This window comes from Emys orbicularis, chromosome 1 (genome assembly GCF_028017835.1).
Source record: "Emys orbicularis isolate rEmyOrb1 chromosome 1, rEmyOrb1.hap1, whole genome shotgun sequence".
Lineage (NCBI taxonomy): Eukaryota > Metazoa > Chordata > Testudines > Emydidae > Emys > Emys orbicularis.
The window spans coordinates 146,125,919-146,143,984 of record NC_088683.1 but is presented as its reverse complement, the minus strand read 5'-3'; the positions used below and the strand labels follow the sequence as shown (position 1 = coordinate 146,143,984).

At 47.7% G+C, this 18,066-nt stretch overlaps 3 protein-coding genes across 3 annotated transcripts in view; 2 read left to right on the top strand and 1 right to left on the bottom strand.

Moving 5' to 3' along the window:
* Positions 1–10,476, bottom strand: part of LOC135873063 (olfactomedin-4-like) — a 33,374-nt gene extending 22,898 nt beyond the window's left edge. The window contains exons 1-2 of the mRNA XM_065397538.1: positions 10,307–10,476; positions 5,786–5,938 (exon numbers count right to left, since the gene is read on the bottom strand). Coding sequence (XP_065253610.1) covers positions 5,786–5,938; positions 10,307–10,393 — 240 coding nt within the window. The 5' untranslated portion in view covers positions 10,394–10,476. The remainder of the gene's footprint in view (positions 1–5,785; positions 5,939–10,306) is intronic.
* The window catches only part of LOC135873059 (alpha-2-macroglobulin-like), a 1,316,454-nt gene that overhangs the window by 692,942 nt on the left and 605,446 nt on the right, over positions 1–18,066 (top strand). The gene's annotated exons all lie outside the window — the stretch shown is intronic.
* The window catches only part of LOC135890878 (scavenger receptor cysteine-rich type 1 protein M130-like), a 152,081-nt gene that overhangs the window by 63,066 nt on the left and 70,949 nt on the right, over positions 1–18,066 (top strand). The window lies entirely within an intron of this gene.

The following is an 18,066-nucleotide window of genomic DNA, read 5'->3' as shown; positions in this document are numbered from 1 at the left end:
TGCATGTCAGTAAAGTTAAAAGAGTGAGCTCCAGATTATTTACGGCTGTTTTGTGATATCCAGGCTAGGTCATACCAAATTGGAAATGCCATATCACACCCAAAAAGCAGATGTGAGACACGTATTTCACATCTCTGACAGATGCAATACACCAAAAAAATAATGCAATCCTATTGCTTGTTTTGGACCTTAACTTCCTTAATGAGTAATATGTGATTTGAGAGGATCCTGCATAGAAATTACATTTTGGATTTTTTGTGCTAATTATGTTATCTCCAGAGATTATCCATTATAAACCAATCTGATCTTCCAATACAAACATCCATGGATCCTGAGCTGGTGTAAATTGGCATGGGTCCATAGATGCCAATGGATCTACACTGATTTACACCAACTGAGGATCTGGATCTCAATCTTATTCCTTAGTTTTAATTTACACAGGACTAATTAAACTTATTGTATTTGGCAATCAAAACTAAGTGTCTGTTTAAATGTATATCCATATATGGAGAAAACTGTTTGGCTATCGACCATAGGTATGTCTAAAATACCCTACCACCACCCAAACAAGGACCAGGCCATAGAGCACGATCCATCTTGTTGGAAGAGGATTTAGATGGATTTCTGTGATTAGCCAGGCACTCAGAATACACTAAGAGCTGGGAGATTTCCCTAGTAAACTTCTCTGTGGAGAAGATGTTTAAAGGTTGGTGTCTAAACTGCATGTAAGATTTGCACATGAAACCATCACATGCACAAAAATGCATTTGCAAACTGCTGAGCACAAAGTTGGCAACCATATAGAGAAAGAGTATTGATGTGTGCAATTACCTATACCACAGGCACAAACATTCAGGAATGTGGGTATCTATCCCACTGCTAATAATATTAGCATACTTAAAGAAAACAAATACCTTTAAAAGAAGTTAGTTGTCAAAAATATGCCAAATCTGCAACCTGTTGAAGTCAGTGGACTACCTGCATAAGTAGGGTTACCATATGTCCGGATTTCCCCGGACATGTCCGGCTTTTCGGTCTATAAATAGCCGTCCGGGGGGGATTTTTAAAAATCTAAAAATGTCCGGGATTTCCCCCCGGTCGGCTATTTATAGATAGAAAAGCGGCGGCCAAGCGCCGCTGGGCACCCAAAGCCCCTTCCCGGCTCCCCTCATCCCCTGCAGCCTTACCATGCTGTCCGGCCCGCAGCTGTCTTCCCTCTCCTCCCCTCCCCTGAACGCTCCGCCCCCCTGCTCCTCCCCCTCCCCTGCTTCCCGCGAATCAGATCTTCGCGGGAAGTCTGAAAAGAAGCAGGGGCAAGCGGGAGGCAGCAGCAGGTAAGCTGGGGCGGGGGGGCGCGAGGAGGAGAGCTCTGGGGAGGCGCGGCCCTGGCCGAGCGGCTCCCTCCAGCCCGGGCCGAGCAGCGCCCGGCTGCCCCAGCGGCTCCGGCCCAGCTCGGGCCCCAGCACCCCCAGCCTGGACCCGGCCCGGCTCGGGCCCCAGCGGCTCCGGCCCGGCTCGGGCCGCAGCAGCGCCGGCCTGGACCCGGACCCGGCCCGGGCCCCAGCACCCCGGACCCGGCCCCGGCCCCAGCACCCCGGACCCGGCCCCAGCCCCAGCACCCCGGACCCGGACCCGGCCCGGGCCCCAGCACCCCGGACCCGGACCCGGCCCGGGCCCCAGCACCCCGGACCCGGACCCGGCCCGGGCCCCAGCACCCCGGACCCGGCCCGGGCCCTAGCAGCGCCGGCCCGGCTCCCAGCACCCCCGGCCCGGACCCGGCCCGGGCCCCAGCAGCGCCGGCCGAGCACCTCCGGCCCGGCCCCAAGCCCCGCAACCCCGGCCGGAGCGCAGCCCGATTCCTGGGCTCTTTAAAGCCGGCCCTGGTCAGGGGACAGGGAGGGGGGGGTTGGATGGGTCAGGAGTTTGGGGGGGGGCTCTCAGGGGGGCAAGGGTGTGGAGAGGGGTTGGGACAGTCAGGGACAGGGAGCGGGGGGTTAGATGGGACTGGGGGGGCTGTCAGGGGGGCAGGGGTGTGGAGAGGGGTCGAGGCAGGCAGGTAGCAGAGGGGGTTGGATGGGTCAGGAGTTCTGGGGGTCCTGTCGGGGCGGGGAGCAGTTGGATAGGGCATGGGAGTCCCCGGGGGTCTGTCTGGGGGCGGGGGTGTGAATATGGGGTGGGGGTGTGGATAAGGGTCGGGGCAGTCAGGGGACAGGTAGGGTCGTAGGGCGTTCTCAGGAGGGGGCAGTCAGGGGACAAGAAGCAGGGCGGCTTAGATAAGCGGTGGGGTCCTAGGGGGCAGTTAGTGGCAGGGGTCCCAGGAGGGGGCAGTCAGGGGACAAGGAGCGGGGGGGGTTGGGGGTTCTGAGGGGGGCAATTAGGGGGTGGGAAGTGGGAGGGAGTGGATGGGGGTGGGGCAGGGGCGGGGCTAGAGCGGGGCTTCTCCCCCGCAGTGTCCTCTTTTTTGCTTGTGGAAATATGGTAACCCTATGCATAAGTAAGGGCTACTCATAAGTAAGAGCTTCAGGCCTGAGCCCAGGAGTTTTGGTTCTTTCAGCTGTCTTGATCCATTTGTTTCCCCCCCCCCCCCCCCCAATTTGGGCAAAATTTAGAGGGACAGCACAAGGCAGAGGCACTACATAAACCCTATTTGGAGTGTGCTACAAAGCCCAGTCTTCCTTCTGCTTCAGACTGTTTTTCCCCAGTTGGCCAGCCAGGCCACCTAGGAGAATGCTGCCGCCCCGCCCCCCCAAGATGGATGCTCTATTGCTTGGCAGTTAGACCCATTTTGCCTTAATAGCTTGTGCCTGTATCGAAATGATCTGCTCCTGTCTAACAGGCCAACACACCATCTCAGAAATCTAGTACATGAACTACATTTTGGGGTACAGATCAATATTCACCATGCATCCCACATTCAGAACTTTGCAGTGGCGTTTGAGCAGTGCATAAGCTTTGTGCTGGACCTCTGCAGAGGCACAAATGTCACCCTTAAAGAAATAAAATTCGGCAATTTTAGGCATGCATAAGAATAATTCTTATCTAGTTTCTCCTGCTTTGCAAGCATTGTCACACTAAGGGCCTGAAAAGGGCAGGGAGAAAAATCTGTAATGTTCATTTATTGTGGCAGTTACCTGAAACTGGTATTTATCAACACAGGTTTCTTGGCATGCAAGCAGACACTCCTCCAGCATGCAGCTGGAGGATGGGAGTGAAGGAATGAGGAAGCAGAAGGCAGGCATAGAATGAAAGAGGATGGAGAGGAAGGGAAACGGGGATAGAAATGACATGAGCAAGCAATTCTGAGAAGTCGCATGTGCAAGTGTATTCGCCACAGGCAGGTCTGACCTCCATGATCACATGGTGAGCATGGCACCTGCATATCATATAACCCAAGCAGAGATCAAGAGGACTATTTCCAACAGAATAATCTGCCTTGAATATAGTTTTCGTCTGTTGGGCAGGTGTGTTTGCTCTTCCTGTTTTTATTGCATGAGCATGTTCTGGGCATTGTGGTCAAAGCACTGAAAGGCACATTCTCCCCTTGTGTTTAAGTTGCTATTCTTCCCTTCTAATGAGGTGCACAAAGCCATACTCTTCTCCACTGCTGGGAAGAAGAGCTGATTCCTGCATTAGTCGAACAGGTTAATTTTATTCTGGTAAAATTTCAAATTACAGATGAAAAAGTTACTCCAATATTTTCAGCCTACAGTTTTTACTGATTTGGAATATCAGAATATCTGTGAAATTCATTTCCTACTAATTTTTTAAAAGCATCTTCTGCCCCATCCATATATTTAAATTTACTTCAACTCAGATGAGTAGGTCAATACCTGGAATTTTCTTTCTATAGACAAACAATTAACTACAAAATTTGAACACCCTCATAGTTAAACAGTTTGTTTTCATTTCTGACCTGATGTCTTTGCCTGGGATCACATCGGGGATCTGTCACACTATATCTAACTTGAGTCTGATAAGCCAAACAGTGTTATAAAGCATCAACATGATAAGTGCAGTGAAACTCGGATTACGTCAAGATTTGGTTTTGGTATCTGCCACTGGAGTTGAAAAGTGAGGGCCTGCTCCTGAACTGGTATACACTGGCACAACTCCACCGACTTCAAGAAAACGACATCTTCTGAGGAGCTGGTCACTAGAGTCCATTTTCTTAAAAAAAAAAAAATTGCTACAGGGTTGCAAAAAAAAGTCAGCCAACTCCTGCCATCTGTACTTAGTTTTTACTCAAGCAAAACTCCCATTGCAGAGTTTCACTTCAATAGGAGATTGGCTTCAGTTGGGTCTTATTTCAGTCCCCTCTGATTTGGGAGGGTCTTGCAGAATTAGTCCAAGTTTCAGGATGGGAATTATGTTGATGCTGATCTTGTCCTTTTGAAAGCAATTGAAATTTTGCTACTGACCACAATGGAGCACTTTGGGGCCCTTAAATACCTAATGTTTTCATGGATCATTAATGTCATGTTCCACATCCCTTCTAAAGCAGGGGTTCTCAAACTGGGGGTTGGGATCCCTCAGGGGGTCATGAGGTTATAACATAGGGCATCACAAGCTGTCAGCCTCTACCCCAAACCCTGCATTGCCTCCAGCATTTATAATGGTGTTAAATTAAAAACACTTGTTTATATGTTTAGGGGGGTTGCACTCAGAGGCTTGCTATGTGAAAGGGGTCACCAGTACAATAGTTTGAGAACCACTGTCCTAAAGTGATCAGTCAAGTTCTATCAAGTTGCCCTTCATATATCTTTACTGACAACTGAATGTGTATCATTGTTAGCTCTAGTTATTTCAAAGCAAATTATTTTAACTGAAAAGACTTTCTATAGGATTCTCCCCCCCGCCATTTTGTGTTTTATGCAGCACATCTAGTATAATCAAGAACAGATAAGAAGAGAGTTATGAGTATTTATGGTTAGAATTTATAATTTACTGATGTGCCTTTTCTACTGATGAATTCAAGGACACTTCATTTCTTAAGACATCTGGCTCCTGGAGACGTCCAACACGTTCTCCTGGACACCTAATTTAAACCCTGAATATTCATCTACCAGCAAAAATCAAATGCAGGTTCTCCTTCTCTCGAGAAACCACAGTAGTCCCCTAGTTTTGCCTGTTTTGTTTTTTCTTGGTGGTGGGGGAGGGGGGAAGAGAATAGATCTGAATCCTTGTAACAAGGAAGGAAAGTAGTGTAAGGGTAAGGAGTTGGTCTTTAACTAGAATGCATAATCCAGTAGCCATTGCTAGAGCAACACATGTTGACAGAAAATAACTGATTTTCTCAACTGTTAAGGGAATGGAGGGGGTCAGGTGGTGGATTTTTTCCCATGCTTCAGCCTGGGCTGAGCTGACATTTGCTCTTTTCCCTCATTCCCTCCCATATGCTGGTTACATAAAAGTACCACAGGAGGGAGGAGGGAGCAGGAATCATGGCTTCCTCTGTAACTGTATATAGCAATTACAGGCCAACAAGACTGTTCCATGGTTCATAAAGAGTAGCAAAGCCCTTCCTCCATCCCTCAAAGAACACCATGTGCCTATAGGCCCAGGAATGAGGCCCGAGGATACTTGAAACTCATATTATAAGGCCCTGCTTGCATGCTACAATATTGAACATTTTATGTTTAATCACCCTTTCCCTTGTGATTTTTACATGCCCCTCACTGCAGTTGCTTGAAGACAGGCCCTGCGAAGTTCTGACTGCTGGACTGTTTCACATTCACTAAAAATAGGACTTGTCAGTTTTTAAAAAAGAAAAACCAAAAATCCTTACTTTAATAAGTTCTCTTTCAAATTTCTCAGAAAGCACTTGGGCTGTGATTTCCAGGATCTCGACCTTCTGCACAGGAAACACGGTGTCTGGCAGGTACACTGAGCATTGGCATACTCCATTGTCATTCAAAGGGCCGGTCACATTGGCAAATGGCTGTAAGAACAAGTTTCAGAAACCAAATAAACATGCTACTAGGAATCAACAGCAAAGGACTGAGTCCCCAAGCAGGGGAAAAGTTAAGCTGTGATAATAATATTGACCCTGAAAGCATTTATTAAGTTGTAATAATTTCTTCCAATGAAGAAGGTATTTTCCTATATCAATTCATTAAACTTCACCACACCCCTATAGAGGTAGTTAAATACTATAACCATTTTAACACTGGAAAAAATGGAGGTACAGGAAAGTTAAGTGATTTTTCTAAGATCAGACAGTGAGTCAGTAAATGGCAGAGCAGGAAATATTAAATCTTATAGGGAGTCATTGCTTTTAATGGTCTTTGCAACAGAGCCACTTGGTGATTTTAGTCCATTAATTTCAAAGCACTTTACAAAGTTTTGTTTGTATTTCACTGATGGAAGAAGCCACAGAAATTAGACCAATTTTCATGGAAAATTTTGATTTTGACTAAACCCTGTTTTCCTCACTGGGAACGTTTCATTTGATATTTTTCAGCCAGCCCTGGTAAACAGGAGAGCTGAAGACTTAAAAACTCCCCCAACCTGCAGTAGCTGGTATGCCTTCTCCTGCAGGGTACTGAGTGGAGTCATGGCCATGCATCACTGCTCTCTCCATCAGTGCACAGGGGTATAAACAAAGTTTTTTACTTGGGGCAGCTAGAGTTAAAAAAATAATAAAATATTGGCTGTTGAATATTGTTTTTATGAGTAGTTTTGTACCATGACTAAATTTGTCCACTTCTAATGAAGTGAGAGAAACAGGCTTCTGTTCCACACTGTGCTTTTTATTGGATTAACACAACCCCTATATTTGAGCTCCTATCTGCCTAAATCCTTTTGAAAAGGGAATTGACACCTAACTTGGGTAGGCATTACAACAGAGTGCCACAATGCTGAAATAGCTTTTAAAAATCTGGGCCTAGGTCACTATTAAAAAAGTCCCTTGGTGCTTTTGAAATGGTCACCCTCAGACTCCCCACATTACTGGATTTGCATTCTGCTTAGCAGGAACAGTGAAAAAAAGGAGCAGAGGAAAATATCCAACGAACAGACAAATATGGTTATTGTACTTACCTTTGATAAGGCCCCCATTTGTGCTAGCTTGGTACTTTGTGGTACTTTTTAAATCCCTGATACAGATTACAAACTGCCCTTTATCTAGATCTTAATTGATTAAATTAAGAACTTTTTAAAAAGTGGATTTAAATATCAGAAACCCACCAAACTACTTTTAAAATTATTATAAGAGTGTCTATTCCAACAGGGGAGAAAGGTGTAGACTGGAAAGGAAACAAACGCCTGTTACAACGCAACTCACTATCATGACCCCCTCTCCCACTCCCAACATCCAAACAGCAGTCCAGATTCCTCAATATTCTGAAACTTTGATTTCAAAGGAGCCATCTCCAGCAGCTCTAACGTTGATTGGGATTTCCGACTGACTGCTGAGACAGTTAATGTTTCTTCTGGTACAATGCTGTTTCATGGAGTCCTTCCTTTGGAAAAAAAAGCTACATGTGATCAATGAAAGGCAGCAGATGCTCAGTCTATCCAAAACAATGTGCATTATTCATGTTAAAGTAATATATACCATCTCACTGCCATCGTATGGAATAAGGTTTCAGGTCCTACCCCTGCATAGCACTGGCAAGATTGGATGTCACTCTTGAATCTTAACATGCATCCCTGGGAGTCTACAGTCAAGGTCCCGTGTACTGCGCAAGACACTATACTGCAGGGACGCAGCCCACCAACGTACATAGCTGAGCTCCACCGAATGGGAACCGTGGCAATCGCCAGTGCTTGCAAAACCATTTGATAAACTATGCATCAAATGGGGTGATTAAACTAAAGGCGTGGGGGCAGGAAGGGGCTTGCACAAGGAGGTAGCTCTAGTCAGCCATACAAGAGCAATGCTCCATTCCTGCAGGAGCTCTGCATGGCAGGGGTCATCCCCAGCTGTACAACTCCATTCTGACGGTGCTCTGGAGCCCCAGTTTTAGTGCGTTCCCCTGCAGGCCTCCTAGTACTCCTTCCAAGAACCTGTTCAGATCCTCAAGCTGCTGCATCCCCATCACCTGCTCCCTCATCCCCCAGCCAGTCAGACAGTCCCACTCCTAAGGAGCCCCTAAAACAGCCATTTGGACAGCTGAGGAACTGGAAGATGGCAGGAAAAGGGCCACTTGTTTAAATGGATTCAGAGAAAACAGGGGGGTTTGTGCCAGCTTGTCAAAAAGGTAATGTATGCAGCCATTGGTCTGGCCCCCTGATCGTGTTGTACAGGGGGGCTGATAGTGATTAACAGCAGAGTTACAAGGATCATAAATAAATTTTACAAATATCTGCACAAATTATGGTTTACCCAAGGGTGAGCATAATGAGAAATTCCTGACATACTAAATTCTCCCATTCTCAGATTATATGTAACCCTTCTGCCCATCTAAGTTGGCAGCAACAAGGGCCGGGTTCTGTATCTAGGGGTTCCATTTCAATAACGCAATGCAAAACTGGCTCGAGCCCCCACCCAGTGACCTGGGACAATTACATACCACCCCCTGGGCGCCTCTAAGAGGCAATACTTCCCCTTTCGCAAGCACGGAGTCTGAGTGTAGCAGAAAATGTTTAATAACATGAGGTAAACGACATCAGCATTAAATTGAAAAAAAAACCCCACCACAAACAGGATTCCTAACACAAACCATGAGCAAAAAACCCACCCCAGCAAATTGGGCCGTGTCCTTTCCCTTTGGTTCTTGAATCCAGCAACCCAAAAATCACCCAGAGTCCCCAAAGTCCAACACCCCCAAAGTCTCTTGGGTCCAGCAACCACCCAAAGTTCCAAAAGTCCAACAACCCCCAAAGTCTCTGTCCCTGGTCGGTGCAGCCCCAGAGTAAAAGGGGGGCACACAGGGTGTTAAGGGGCACCTTACGTGATCCAAGGCCGACCGGCCATCTCTCCGTGGGGTTCCGCCACAGCCTTCACCACGAGCCAGTCCACTTCCTGCCGTCCCACAAACTGCTCTGCTCTACAAGCTGCTCCGCTCCCCGACCTGTGAGCCGCTCCAGCCGTCCCCGCAAACAGCTCCGCTTGCCGTTCCAACTGTCTCCGCAAGAATCCATGCCGCTCCTCTAAACTGCTCTGCCAACCGCTTAGCAATATAGCTTCAGGCTCCCCCACTGGTTAACACAGCACTCAGTGATCTCAGCTTTTAGTGATTTCAGCTCATAGTAGGGGAGTCCCAGTGCTGGTGCACCATTGGCCCAAAGTGAGTTCAGCTCAGCAGGCTGTAACTAGATTCCTAATGGAATCAAAGTTAGCTCTGACATTCAACAGTAGAGAGAAAAGATAGTGCAATTGGTGTTTCAGGCCCTCAAAAGGTGCCCATACCATCAAGTACAAATACCTGTCCCCATTCACTTTAAAAATCACTGGGTTGTGGAACCCATGTCCCTTGTCTAGCGAGTGCTACTTAGGTGATGGTGAGATCCTCTGTCATAAAACAGTTTCATTGTCCTTCATTCACATAATCAGGGTAACACCACTTTATTCCTTCTGCCCCAATAACAGAGAAACTGGGGATCCCACCCCATCCAAAGTAACCACTATCAGTTGCTGTTGTCTCATGCCAGGCGAGTGGGTGTGCCTATGCAAACAAGATCAGCCCCTGGAGTTCTTTTCCACACTCACCATAATTCACCACCAGATGTCAGGGTAGAGCTCATCCTGACTCTGCTTACATATATATTTACACTTCAGCCTTGATTCTTACCACCAGGAATTGCCACTGCTTAAGGATGCTGCAGTGAAAAACATTCCCTCCCTTTAGATGCTGAGTTCACTACCTAAATCCCAGCACTACAAGGCCTATTAGACCAAGAGACTGCATTGATAGTATCACCTAAAACTCATATAGTGCATTGTGTTTTCAAAGTGCTGGGAAAATGAACCTGAGATCTAAATCTAGATCTAGAACACTCCAAAGGATGAGGGGTGTTTGCATCTGTGGTTTTGGATTGAGTTAGTCTCAAGTACAAATCACAGCTAATTAATTTCAACCTGCATTTTGCATTTAAACTAGTCAGATTCTCAATGGGAGTTGCATTTGCCTAACCAAAAACAGAATTTGGCTGTTTTTAAAACAGTGTAATTTGTTTTCAAATTTATAATTAAGTCCCAGGACATTTGTTAAAGGTGATATTTTACACTTGCTACATGCGGAGCGCTCACAGAACAAGTGGAGATCTGAAAACTTGCCTCAATTTTAAAAGATTCTCCCAACCTGAATAGCGGGAGGAAAAAAGTATATATTAGAGCCTGTGAAAGTCATAATATGCATCTTACCACATTCTGGAGCATGGTGCTGGCTGCATTCATTGCAATGGCATTTTGTAGAAAGACCAGCAGCACAGCCAAGTTTGCATACTTCATCTTCTCAGCAAACAGACACGATGGAGAAAGGCAGTGGGATCCCTTTTATAGGATGCTCTGGGAATTCCCCCAGTAGGAGTTTTGTGCTTAGAAAGAGGTACTTGTGTAATATTTATTGACACTTCTCACAAAGGTGATGACATGCAGGTGAGTGAGCCACAGCACAGAGAGTGACTTGACTATTATACAAACATAACTTTCTAATTGCCTGGTGTCAAAAATTAACCATCCTCTCCTTTTGTAACAAAGCCCTTCCTCATTCCCAGTATCTAATCTTGTTCTCAGGGAGCCACAAAGGAATAAATACACAATGGGCACATCAATTAATGGATGGACTTCAATAATTAAAATGCATTTTTTTGGAGGGGAGAATAACTGCTTCCTTTTACTGGACTTATCAGTATTTTTATTGTAAATCCTTTCAGGAGCAGATAGACAACCTGGGCCACATCATCTTCGTAACCCTGCTTCTAAACGCAGATGGGGTGAACACAGCTCAAGTTATGTCATTTCACATACAATGTCAAAGTAGCAGCCCTCCCTTCCTCTAAGCCCCTGGATGCCTTTTAACATGAGTATAGTGCACATGGGGCTCCACAAGTTTTGGCTAAAGACCAACCATTGGATGGGAAAGGGGGCCAAGCTGAAGAAAAGCCCCAGCAAACCTGCAAGATAACACTAAGACAGTCAGCATCAATGCCCATCCTACAGCTTTGGTACCATGGCTTCTGAAGCAGGGGAGATCAGGGAACAGCACACTGTGGAACAGCCTTGTGCGTGGGAACACTAAGATTTGCATGGTTTGCCAGCACATTTAAAGTACTCTTTGCTTCTGATGAGCTGGTCTCACGGCATTTAGGCATTACCACTTCCAGTGCTCGCTGGAGCCCAGTATAGAGGCAAGCAAGAATGAAAATGGCTATCCAGACATTTCTAAAATGGCAGGAAGGCTAGGTGTGAGTTTGGGTGGAAGGTCAGGTCAGTTCCCCAACCCTTAGTGTCGGCAGTTAGATTTTTAAATACATACTTATCGTGGAGAAAGCAGCTTGGGTTCTGTTTTCTGAGTACCGCCTCTTTAAGTGTAAGAAAATGCAGGAGGGAGAGGATTCTGAGACTTACACAGAGGGTCCACAATGCAGAGCTGGGTTCCACAAGAGCTCCCCCAGCATGCAGGTGAGGCAGAGGAGGCACAGGCTGAAGGAAGCCCCTGTGGCAGCTGTAGGTTCTTTGGGGATTTCCCTTACACTGGAGAAATCTCATCTGGCCATTTCTGTCAAGTTTCTGGCCTGTTTGTGCTGATGGACCAGTGCAAAGGGGCATGTAGGTGTGTGTGTGGGGGGTCCTCCCTGGCTGTCAATCTGAGAGAGGCCACACCTCTTTGCTGTCACTCCTCCTTGAAGGGCAGTCTAGGACAATGGTGGGCAACCTGATGGCCACACACAGTCTGTCAGGGTAATCAGCTGGCAGGCCACCAGACCATTTGTTTACATTTGCATAGCTGCTCACAGCGGCCATGGTTCACCATTCCCAGCCAATGGGAGCTGCAGGTTGCCCAGCACTGGTCTAAAATAATGGGGAAGTTACCAGTCTCAGTGCTCGATCCCACCAGCGAGAGAGAAGAGGTTCAGGGGCCAAAGCCCTCAGGCAGGGCAGGGCACCAAGCAGTCTAAAGCCCAACCCTCAGGCAGGGCATTGTCAGGAACCCAGGCCCTCAGACAGGGCAGGGTACCAAACACAGTCTAGGGCCACTCCCCCCTACCCCCAAGCCAGGGGTCAGGCACCCACCAAAGAGTCTAGCCCACCAACCAGGGGTCAGGTGCGCAGGTATAATCTCTTGTCCTGGCTCTGGTGGGAGCCAGACAAGCACAGGCCTCTTGGCCTGAAGAGGGGGAGTACTGCCACTCCAATGGTGGGCTGGCAGGGGTAGGGGAACACAGGCCTGCCCAACTCCACTGTGTCCCAACCCAGGGCCCTAACAGTGGCAGAGAGGTCTGCCACTGGGTCAGGAGGGAATCCCACTGCAACACACTGACCGCATTTCAGATGCTCCTGCAGCCAGACTGCAGTTGGCTATCTCTGGGCTCCTTTCTCCCCTCCCCTCAGGGTGTACCTGAACCCCAGGCTCATCCTCCATCTCCTGGGGGTATACAGCCAGTGGCAATCCCAGCAACTCTTAGGCATCGGTCAGTCTAGCAGCTTGGGCAAGTTTTCAGGGTAACTGGAGTTTTCTGCAGCCTCCTGCATCAGAGTGGGAGAACACATCCACTTCTTTGGGCAGCTGCCTCCTGACTGCCCTACAGCACCCACCTATTATACTTCCTGTTTCCTGTCTGCTTCCTGGTTCTGCCCACCAGGGGCTGTCTGGCCCTCCCTCACTGTCAATCTCTGAAGGAGGCCATGCCTCTTTGCTACAGGGCCCCATAGAGTAGTACTGCCCAGTATAAGAACATAATGTTTTACCCCACCTATTTCCTGATTTACAAAACAAGTTAGAAACGTTGTGTCCCTCCAAATATGAGGTTATTCCAGTTCCTCTGAGTAATAATAGCACTTCACATGGACCACATCTTCCTTCTGAAGAAGTTAAAGAGCTTTTCATCCGTGGATTAATATTATTATCATCTCCATTTTACAGAAGGGACAACTAACACTTAAACCCAGATCTACACTAGAATCTTTTGCAGGTATAATAATGTTGATTAGGGGTATGATTTTTTACACTTTTATACTGGCAAAATCCCTAGTGTAGGCGCAGTTATACCAGTATAAAGGTCCTTATTTTGTTTGGGGAACTGGTATAAGCTATACCAGTAAAATCACATTTTTTGCTGGTAGACACTGAATGTACACTAGAAGGGTTTAATATAACTATACTTGTATAGCTATACCAACAAACCTTTTCTGCTATAGAATAGACCCTGAAAGAGGAAGTCAGTGTGACAAAGTCAGGAATAGAATCCAAGTCTCCAAAGTTCCAGCCCCTCTGCTTGATAGGTATGATCCTAGGCCCACTGAAGTTCATGGAAAGACTCCCACTGATTTCAATGAGCTTTGGATCTGGCTCTATCACCATTAGAGTGCACTTTCCACTAGGGCAGAGGTGTTTTGTAGATAGCCACAAGACATGTTATATTCTGTAAACAGCACAAAATGTTTCTCATCCATTCTTGGGACATACAGCTCTCAAAATATGTCAGGTTTCTATGTTTACCTGCTGTTGTTGACTTTGAATAAGCACCCAGATTTGTTATTTTGTATCGATTTGCTCTATTGCAAATTTAGAGCTACACTGTTGGTTTAACTTAGTGCGCAAAACATTATGCAGTCTAAACATCCAACGAGTGACAGCAGTTGGAACACAAACAAACTGGCGGTGTGGGAATTGGGAGGACAAGGTAACTGAAATATTTGCTTGTCTGGTTGATTTCTAATCACAAACAGGCCACCCAAGATGTTCCAAAAGTTCTGTTTAATATGCGGGATTCTGTTTTAATCAGCAGTGCAATTACGGCGGTACGGTACACCGTACCAGCAAAATATTTATCGCTGGTACAGCGTACCAGTAAGACGCAGGAGGAGCCAATGGCCGCACACTGGCAGTTCCTTTTGGCATAGCTGTACGGCCCCCAGCCCCGCCCCTGCCCTTCCAGAAAGCTGCGTCTCCTCCATCCGTACAGCAGCAGCCCTGCCGGAGGACAGAGCTGGGAGGGGGGCAGGGCTGGGGGCGGTACAGCCACTGGAGGAGCTGCCAGCTTTCTGCTCCTTTCCCCACTGCTGTAGTATACAGGCGGAGGATGGAGAGGCAGCTCTGTGGCTGGGGAGGGGGTGGAAGAATTAAAAGGAGGGTCACATGGGGAGGTCACGTACCCCCACCCCCCCTTAGCTGGTGTCCCCCACTCTCCCCCGTACTGGTAAGAAATGGATTTTACTTGCACCACTGGTTTTAATTGAGAAAATTATGGGCCATATCATCCCATCTGTTTTTGTGGGTGGAAGGGATGAAAACTTGGTGGATCTCTTGCTAAGAAGAGCAGAACAGTGTAGTGCTTCATCTGTGTCCTTGTAGCTTCCCTTCTTCCAGCCTCCGTGGTAGCCCCTCCACAGGTAAGTGGATCCATGCTGTTGTCAGGGGTAGGCATAAGGGAGCAGGGCTGCGGGGGGGGGGGGGGGAGGGGAATCATGCTGTCTATGCACCATCCCCCACCCAGCACTAAGGAGAATCCTCACCAAAGTGAATATTGACCTATGGCCTGATCCAAACCCTCATCCAAACACTCTCACTGACTTCAGCAGGCCTTGGGAAGGGATAGGAGGGTGAGTGAGGAGCGGTGCTGAGACTCATCAGTTGGAAGGGAGAGGCAGCTGGCTCCAGACTGGGAAGGAGGGTTTCAAGGGTTCCCACCTGCTCCTGGGCCCATTCCAGCCACTCTGGGTCCCTGGCCCCATGGCAGCCACTCCAGCCACTCTGCGTCCTGCTCTCACCTCCCTCCTTCTGTCCCTTTCTCCCCCCACAGACATGTAAGTTTACCTGAGTCCCCACAATATTTCCATTGCAGGGATGCCACAATATTCCCATTGCAGGGACACCAGCCCACTCCCTCCCACCATCACTCTCGGTTCCGCCACTCCTGCTGCTACCAGGAGATGGAGGGAAACCCTGACAAGAAAGCATATTTTTATTTGAAGGTGCAGGACATTGTTTTAAAATGACTCCGAAGCACAGGTGCAAAAGCATTTTTAATTTAGTGACAAGCCAGCGTGCAGGTTAGCCTGACAGTAATGTTAATTGTTTAATATTTACACCACCGCTCGAATATATAACCCCACTTAAATGAAATAAATTACAATAAGCATCTCTGTAGCCAGCTTTCCTTAGACCAGAAGGCTGTAATACACACTGTAATTACCAGAAAGAAGACCAGAGCAACTATAAGATAGCCTCAAATACAAGTACCACAAACTACCGAGCAGCCCCAAGTGTAAAAGTAACGGCTCAGGAGAAGAAGTCTCAAAGTATGAGCTCAAGGAAACAAAATAATTAAAAGCAAAGTGACTTAAATGGGACTTAAGCACATGCTTAAAATTAGTACAAGTTTAAGTGCTTTGTTGATTTACCAATTAATTTTATATGCCAATTATATTATGGGAACATCCATAACAGTTCAACCAGTATAATGCTAAAGTTAAAGCTTAGGAATTTAGTCAGTTACCTAATTACTAAAAATGTCAATTCTGTTCAAAATCATCCTTCCAAAGGTAATATTCATAGCTAAGACCTTCACTCTCTAACACACAAAATATTACTGTGCATTAAACCCCAAATATAGTATACAAACAATGGTTTAAACATTGGTAAGAGGTGGAATTTTAAAAAATAATGACGGGAGTTAGATGCCAAACTCCCAGTGACTTAGGTGCTTTTGAAAATCCAACCCAAAGTCTCTATCTTAAAGATCATCTCTCAGTTCCACTGGAAATGCCAGCGTCTCATTCACCATCCCCAACACCATCACCGAATGGAAAGCCAGTGCCTTCTGCCTGGAGGAGGCGGCTGGATTCAGGATCTCTGTGCCTGTCTCCCTGACAGCCTTCCAGCCTTTCTTCATTGACCTCATCCTGCCCTACTCCATCATCTGTGGGGAAGACTTCCTCCTTAGAGTCAACATCTTCAACTACCTGGACAAATGCATCCAGGTGCGTTCTGTCCCACTCCCTCTCTGCTCCCTTCCTTGGCAGGGAGTGCACGTGCACACGTGTGAACAAACCCAGGCCAGGACACTAGGTTACCTCTGACAACTGCCATGGAGGGTTTATTTTTCCCTGGTCTGGCCATGAAAGAGAGCAGGAAGGGGGTGGGCTTAACCTCTCTGGCCCAGGACAGGACCTTGCACACAGCAGCATGCCTGTGTGCAGTACCGCCTTGCGGTGGCAGTGCTGGGAACCTGCTGGACATGGGTGAGAGGGAGCTCGGTTTGCCTTCTCTGAAGAATCCTCCCCTACCCCTGACGTTACTGTCCTGAATGGTCAGTATTGAGTCCCAGCAGAGATCGGGGTGACGGGAGCTCCTCCAATGCTCCAATGTTCACCCCTTGAGCAGCACAGCAGTACCTGTGTCACACGCAGCCTGCACCACACCAGTATGTCTCTCCTGCTCTCAGGTCAATACTTCATCGGCCAGTACCCAGGATTACCAGGCCCAGCCCCTCTCCCCAAAGGGTGACAATGGTTGTGTGTGTGCTGATGAGAGGAGAACCTACTTCTGGACGACTTCACCCACGGTTTTGGGTAAGCTCTGAGTGTCTGGTGCTCACTCTCCCTCTCCTTCTGTCTTTACCCCGCACAGGCACCTGCTCTGTCCCTCTCTTTGCTGTGTGTGCCCCAGTCTCCTGTCGGTGCCGTTTGTTTACCTGTGATTGAGAGTTGGCGTGCTGGATGCCACAAGAGCTCCCTCCCCACTCTGTCAGTCTTGGCTATAGGGCTCAGGGCTCCATTGTTGGAAGGACTTGACGTTGCCTGCTTGGCTGAAGAGCTCAGCTTCCCTACCTCACATGACAAGGATGGGTAATGTCTGTGCAGCGCCCTGTGGATGAAAATCTCTCTACTGGGGCTCATTCTGATCAGTTTAGCATGAAGCCAGCACTACTTTGAGTCACTCAGGATTTAATCCTCTCTCTCTCTGGTTTGGTACATGGGCAATTATATCTCAGGTATCGTGAATTTCATGGTTAGTGCCGAGACAAAGCCAAACCCTGGAGCCTGTGGGAATGGGACATCCCGGGAGCTGGAGATAGGATGGAAGAACATCCTGATCAAGCCCCTGTTGGTTGAGGTATGGTAGAAAGTCCTGACCCCTGAGAGGGGGGAACATACTTTCTGTCTCACCCCAATCATTGCTGGAAGCTAGTTAGGATTTTTCCTACATGTGCTGAAATCCGCTCAGCTGGGGATGAGGAAAGCTGCAACGAAGCTAAAGTGGACCCCAAATAAGACTCCTTCTCCTCAGGAGACCCAGTGCTTGGTAAATGTGACAAACATGATCTGTTGGGGACCTTGCAGGCTCCAGCCACAGAGCGGGATGGGGTTGGCCTCAGAAGAATGGGCATGCCTGACCCCTGCCTGCTAAGCTATGGGCAGATTTTCCTCACAGCCAGTTCTTCTAGTCCCCTTCCCCACCATAACACCACTTGCTATGCGTGTAATCTGCTGGTTACTGTAGCCCCCCATTCCCTATAGGGAGCACCAAGGCCAGGGCAGACCAGAACACCATGCTTAGCATTTCATGAAGTCACATCTGCTTGGGTCTCCTCCCCTCTATGCTGAGCAGCCTGAACACATGGAAAAGGAGGTGACCCAGAGCGCCCTCATCTGCACAAAACATAAAGGCATCTCTCTAAATTCTGTACTGATGAGACTAGAACCAGCAGGGAGGGCAGCAAAGGGAGGGAATTTGCAGCGTCTCCCTCAGCCCACAGCTCACATGATATGCTCAGATACAGCCATGTAAAACAAACCCTTGGGTGTGAACTGGTACCTAGGACTCTCTGATTAAGCACTGTGTATGCATGTTATACTGCACTGCCTCTAATTTCACATCCACACTAAGGACCAAGGACAGCCAAAACTCCATCAAAATCCACTCCAGCAAATCCTTCAAAAGGAGCTTGCAAGTGGAC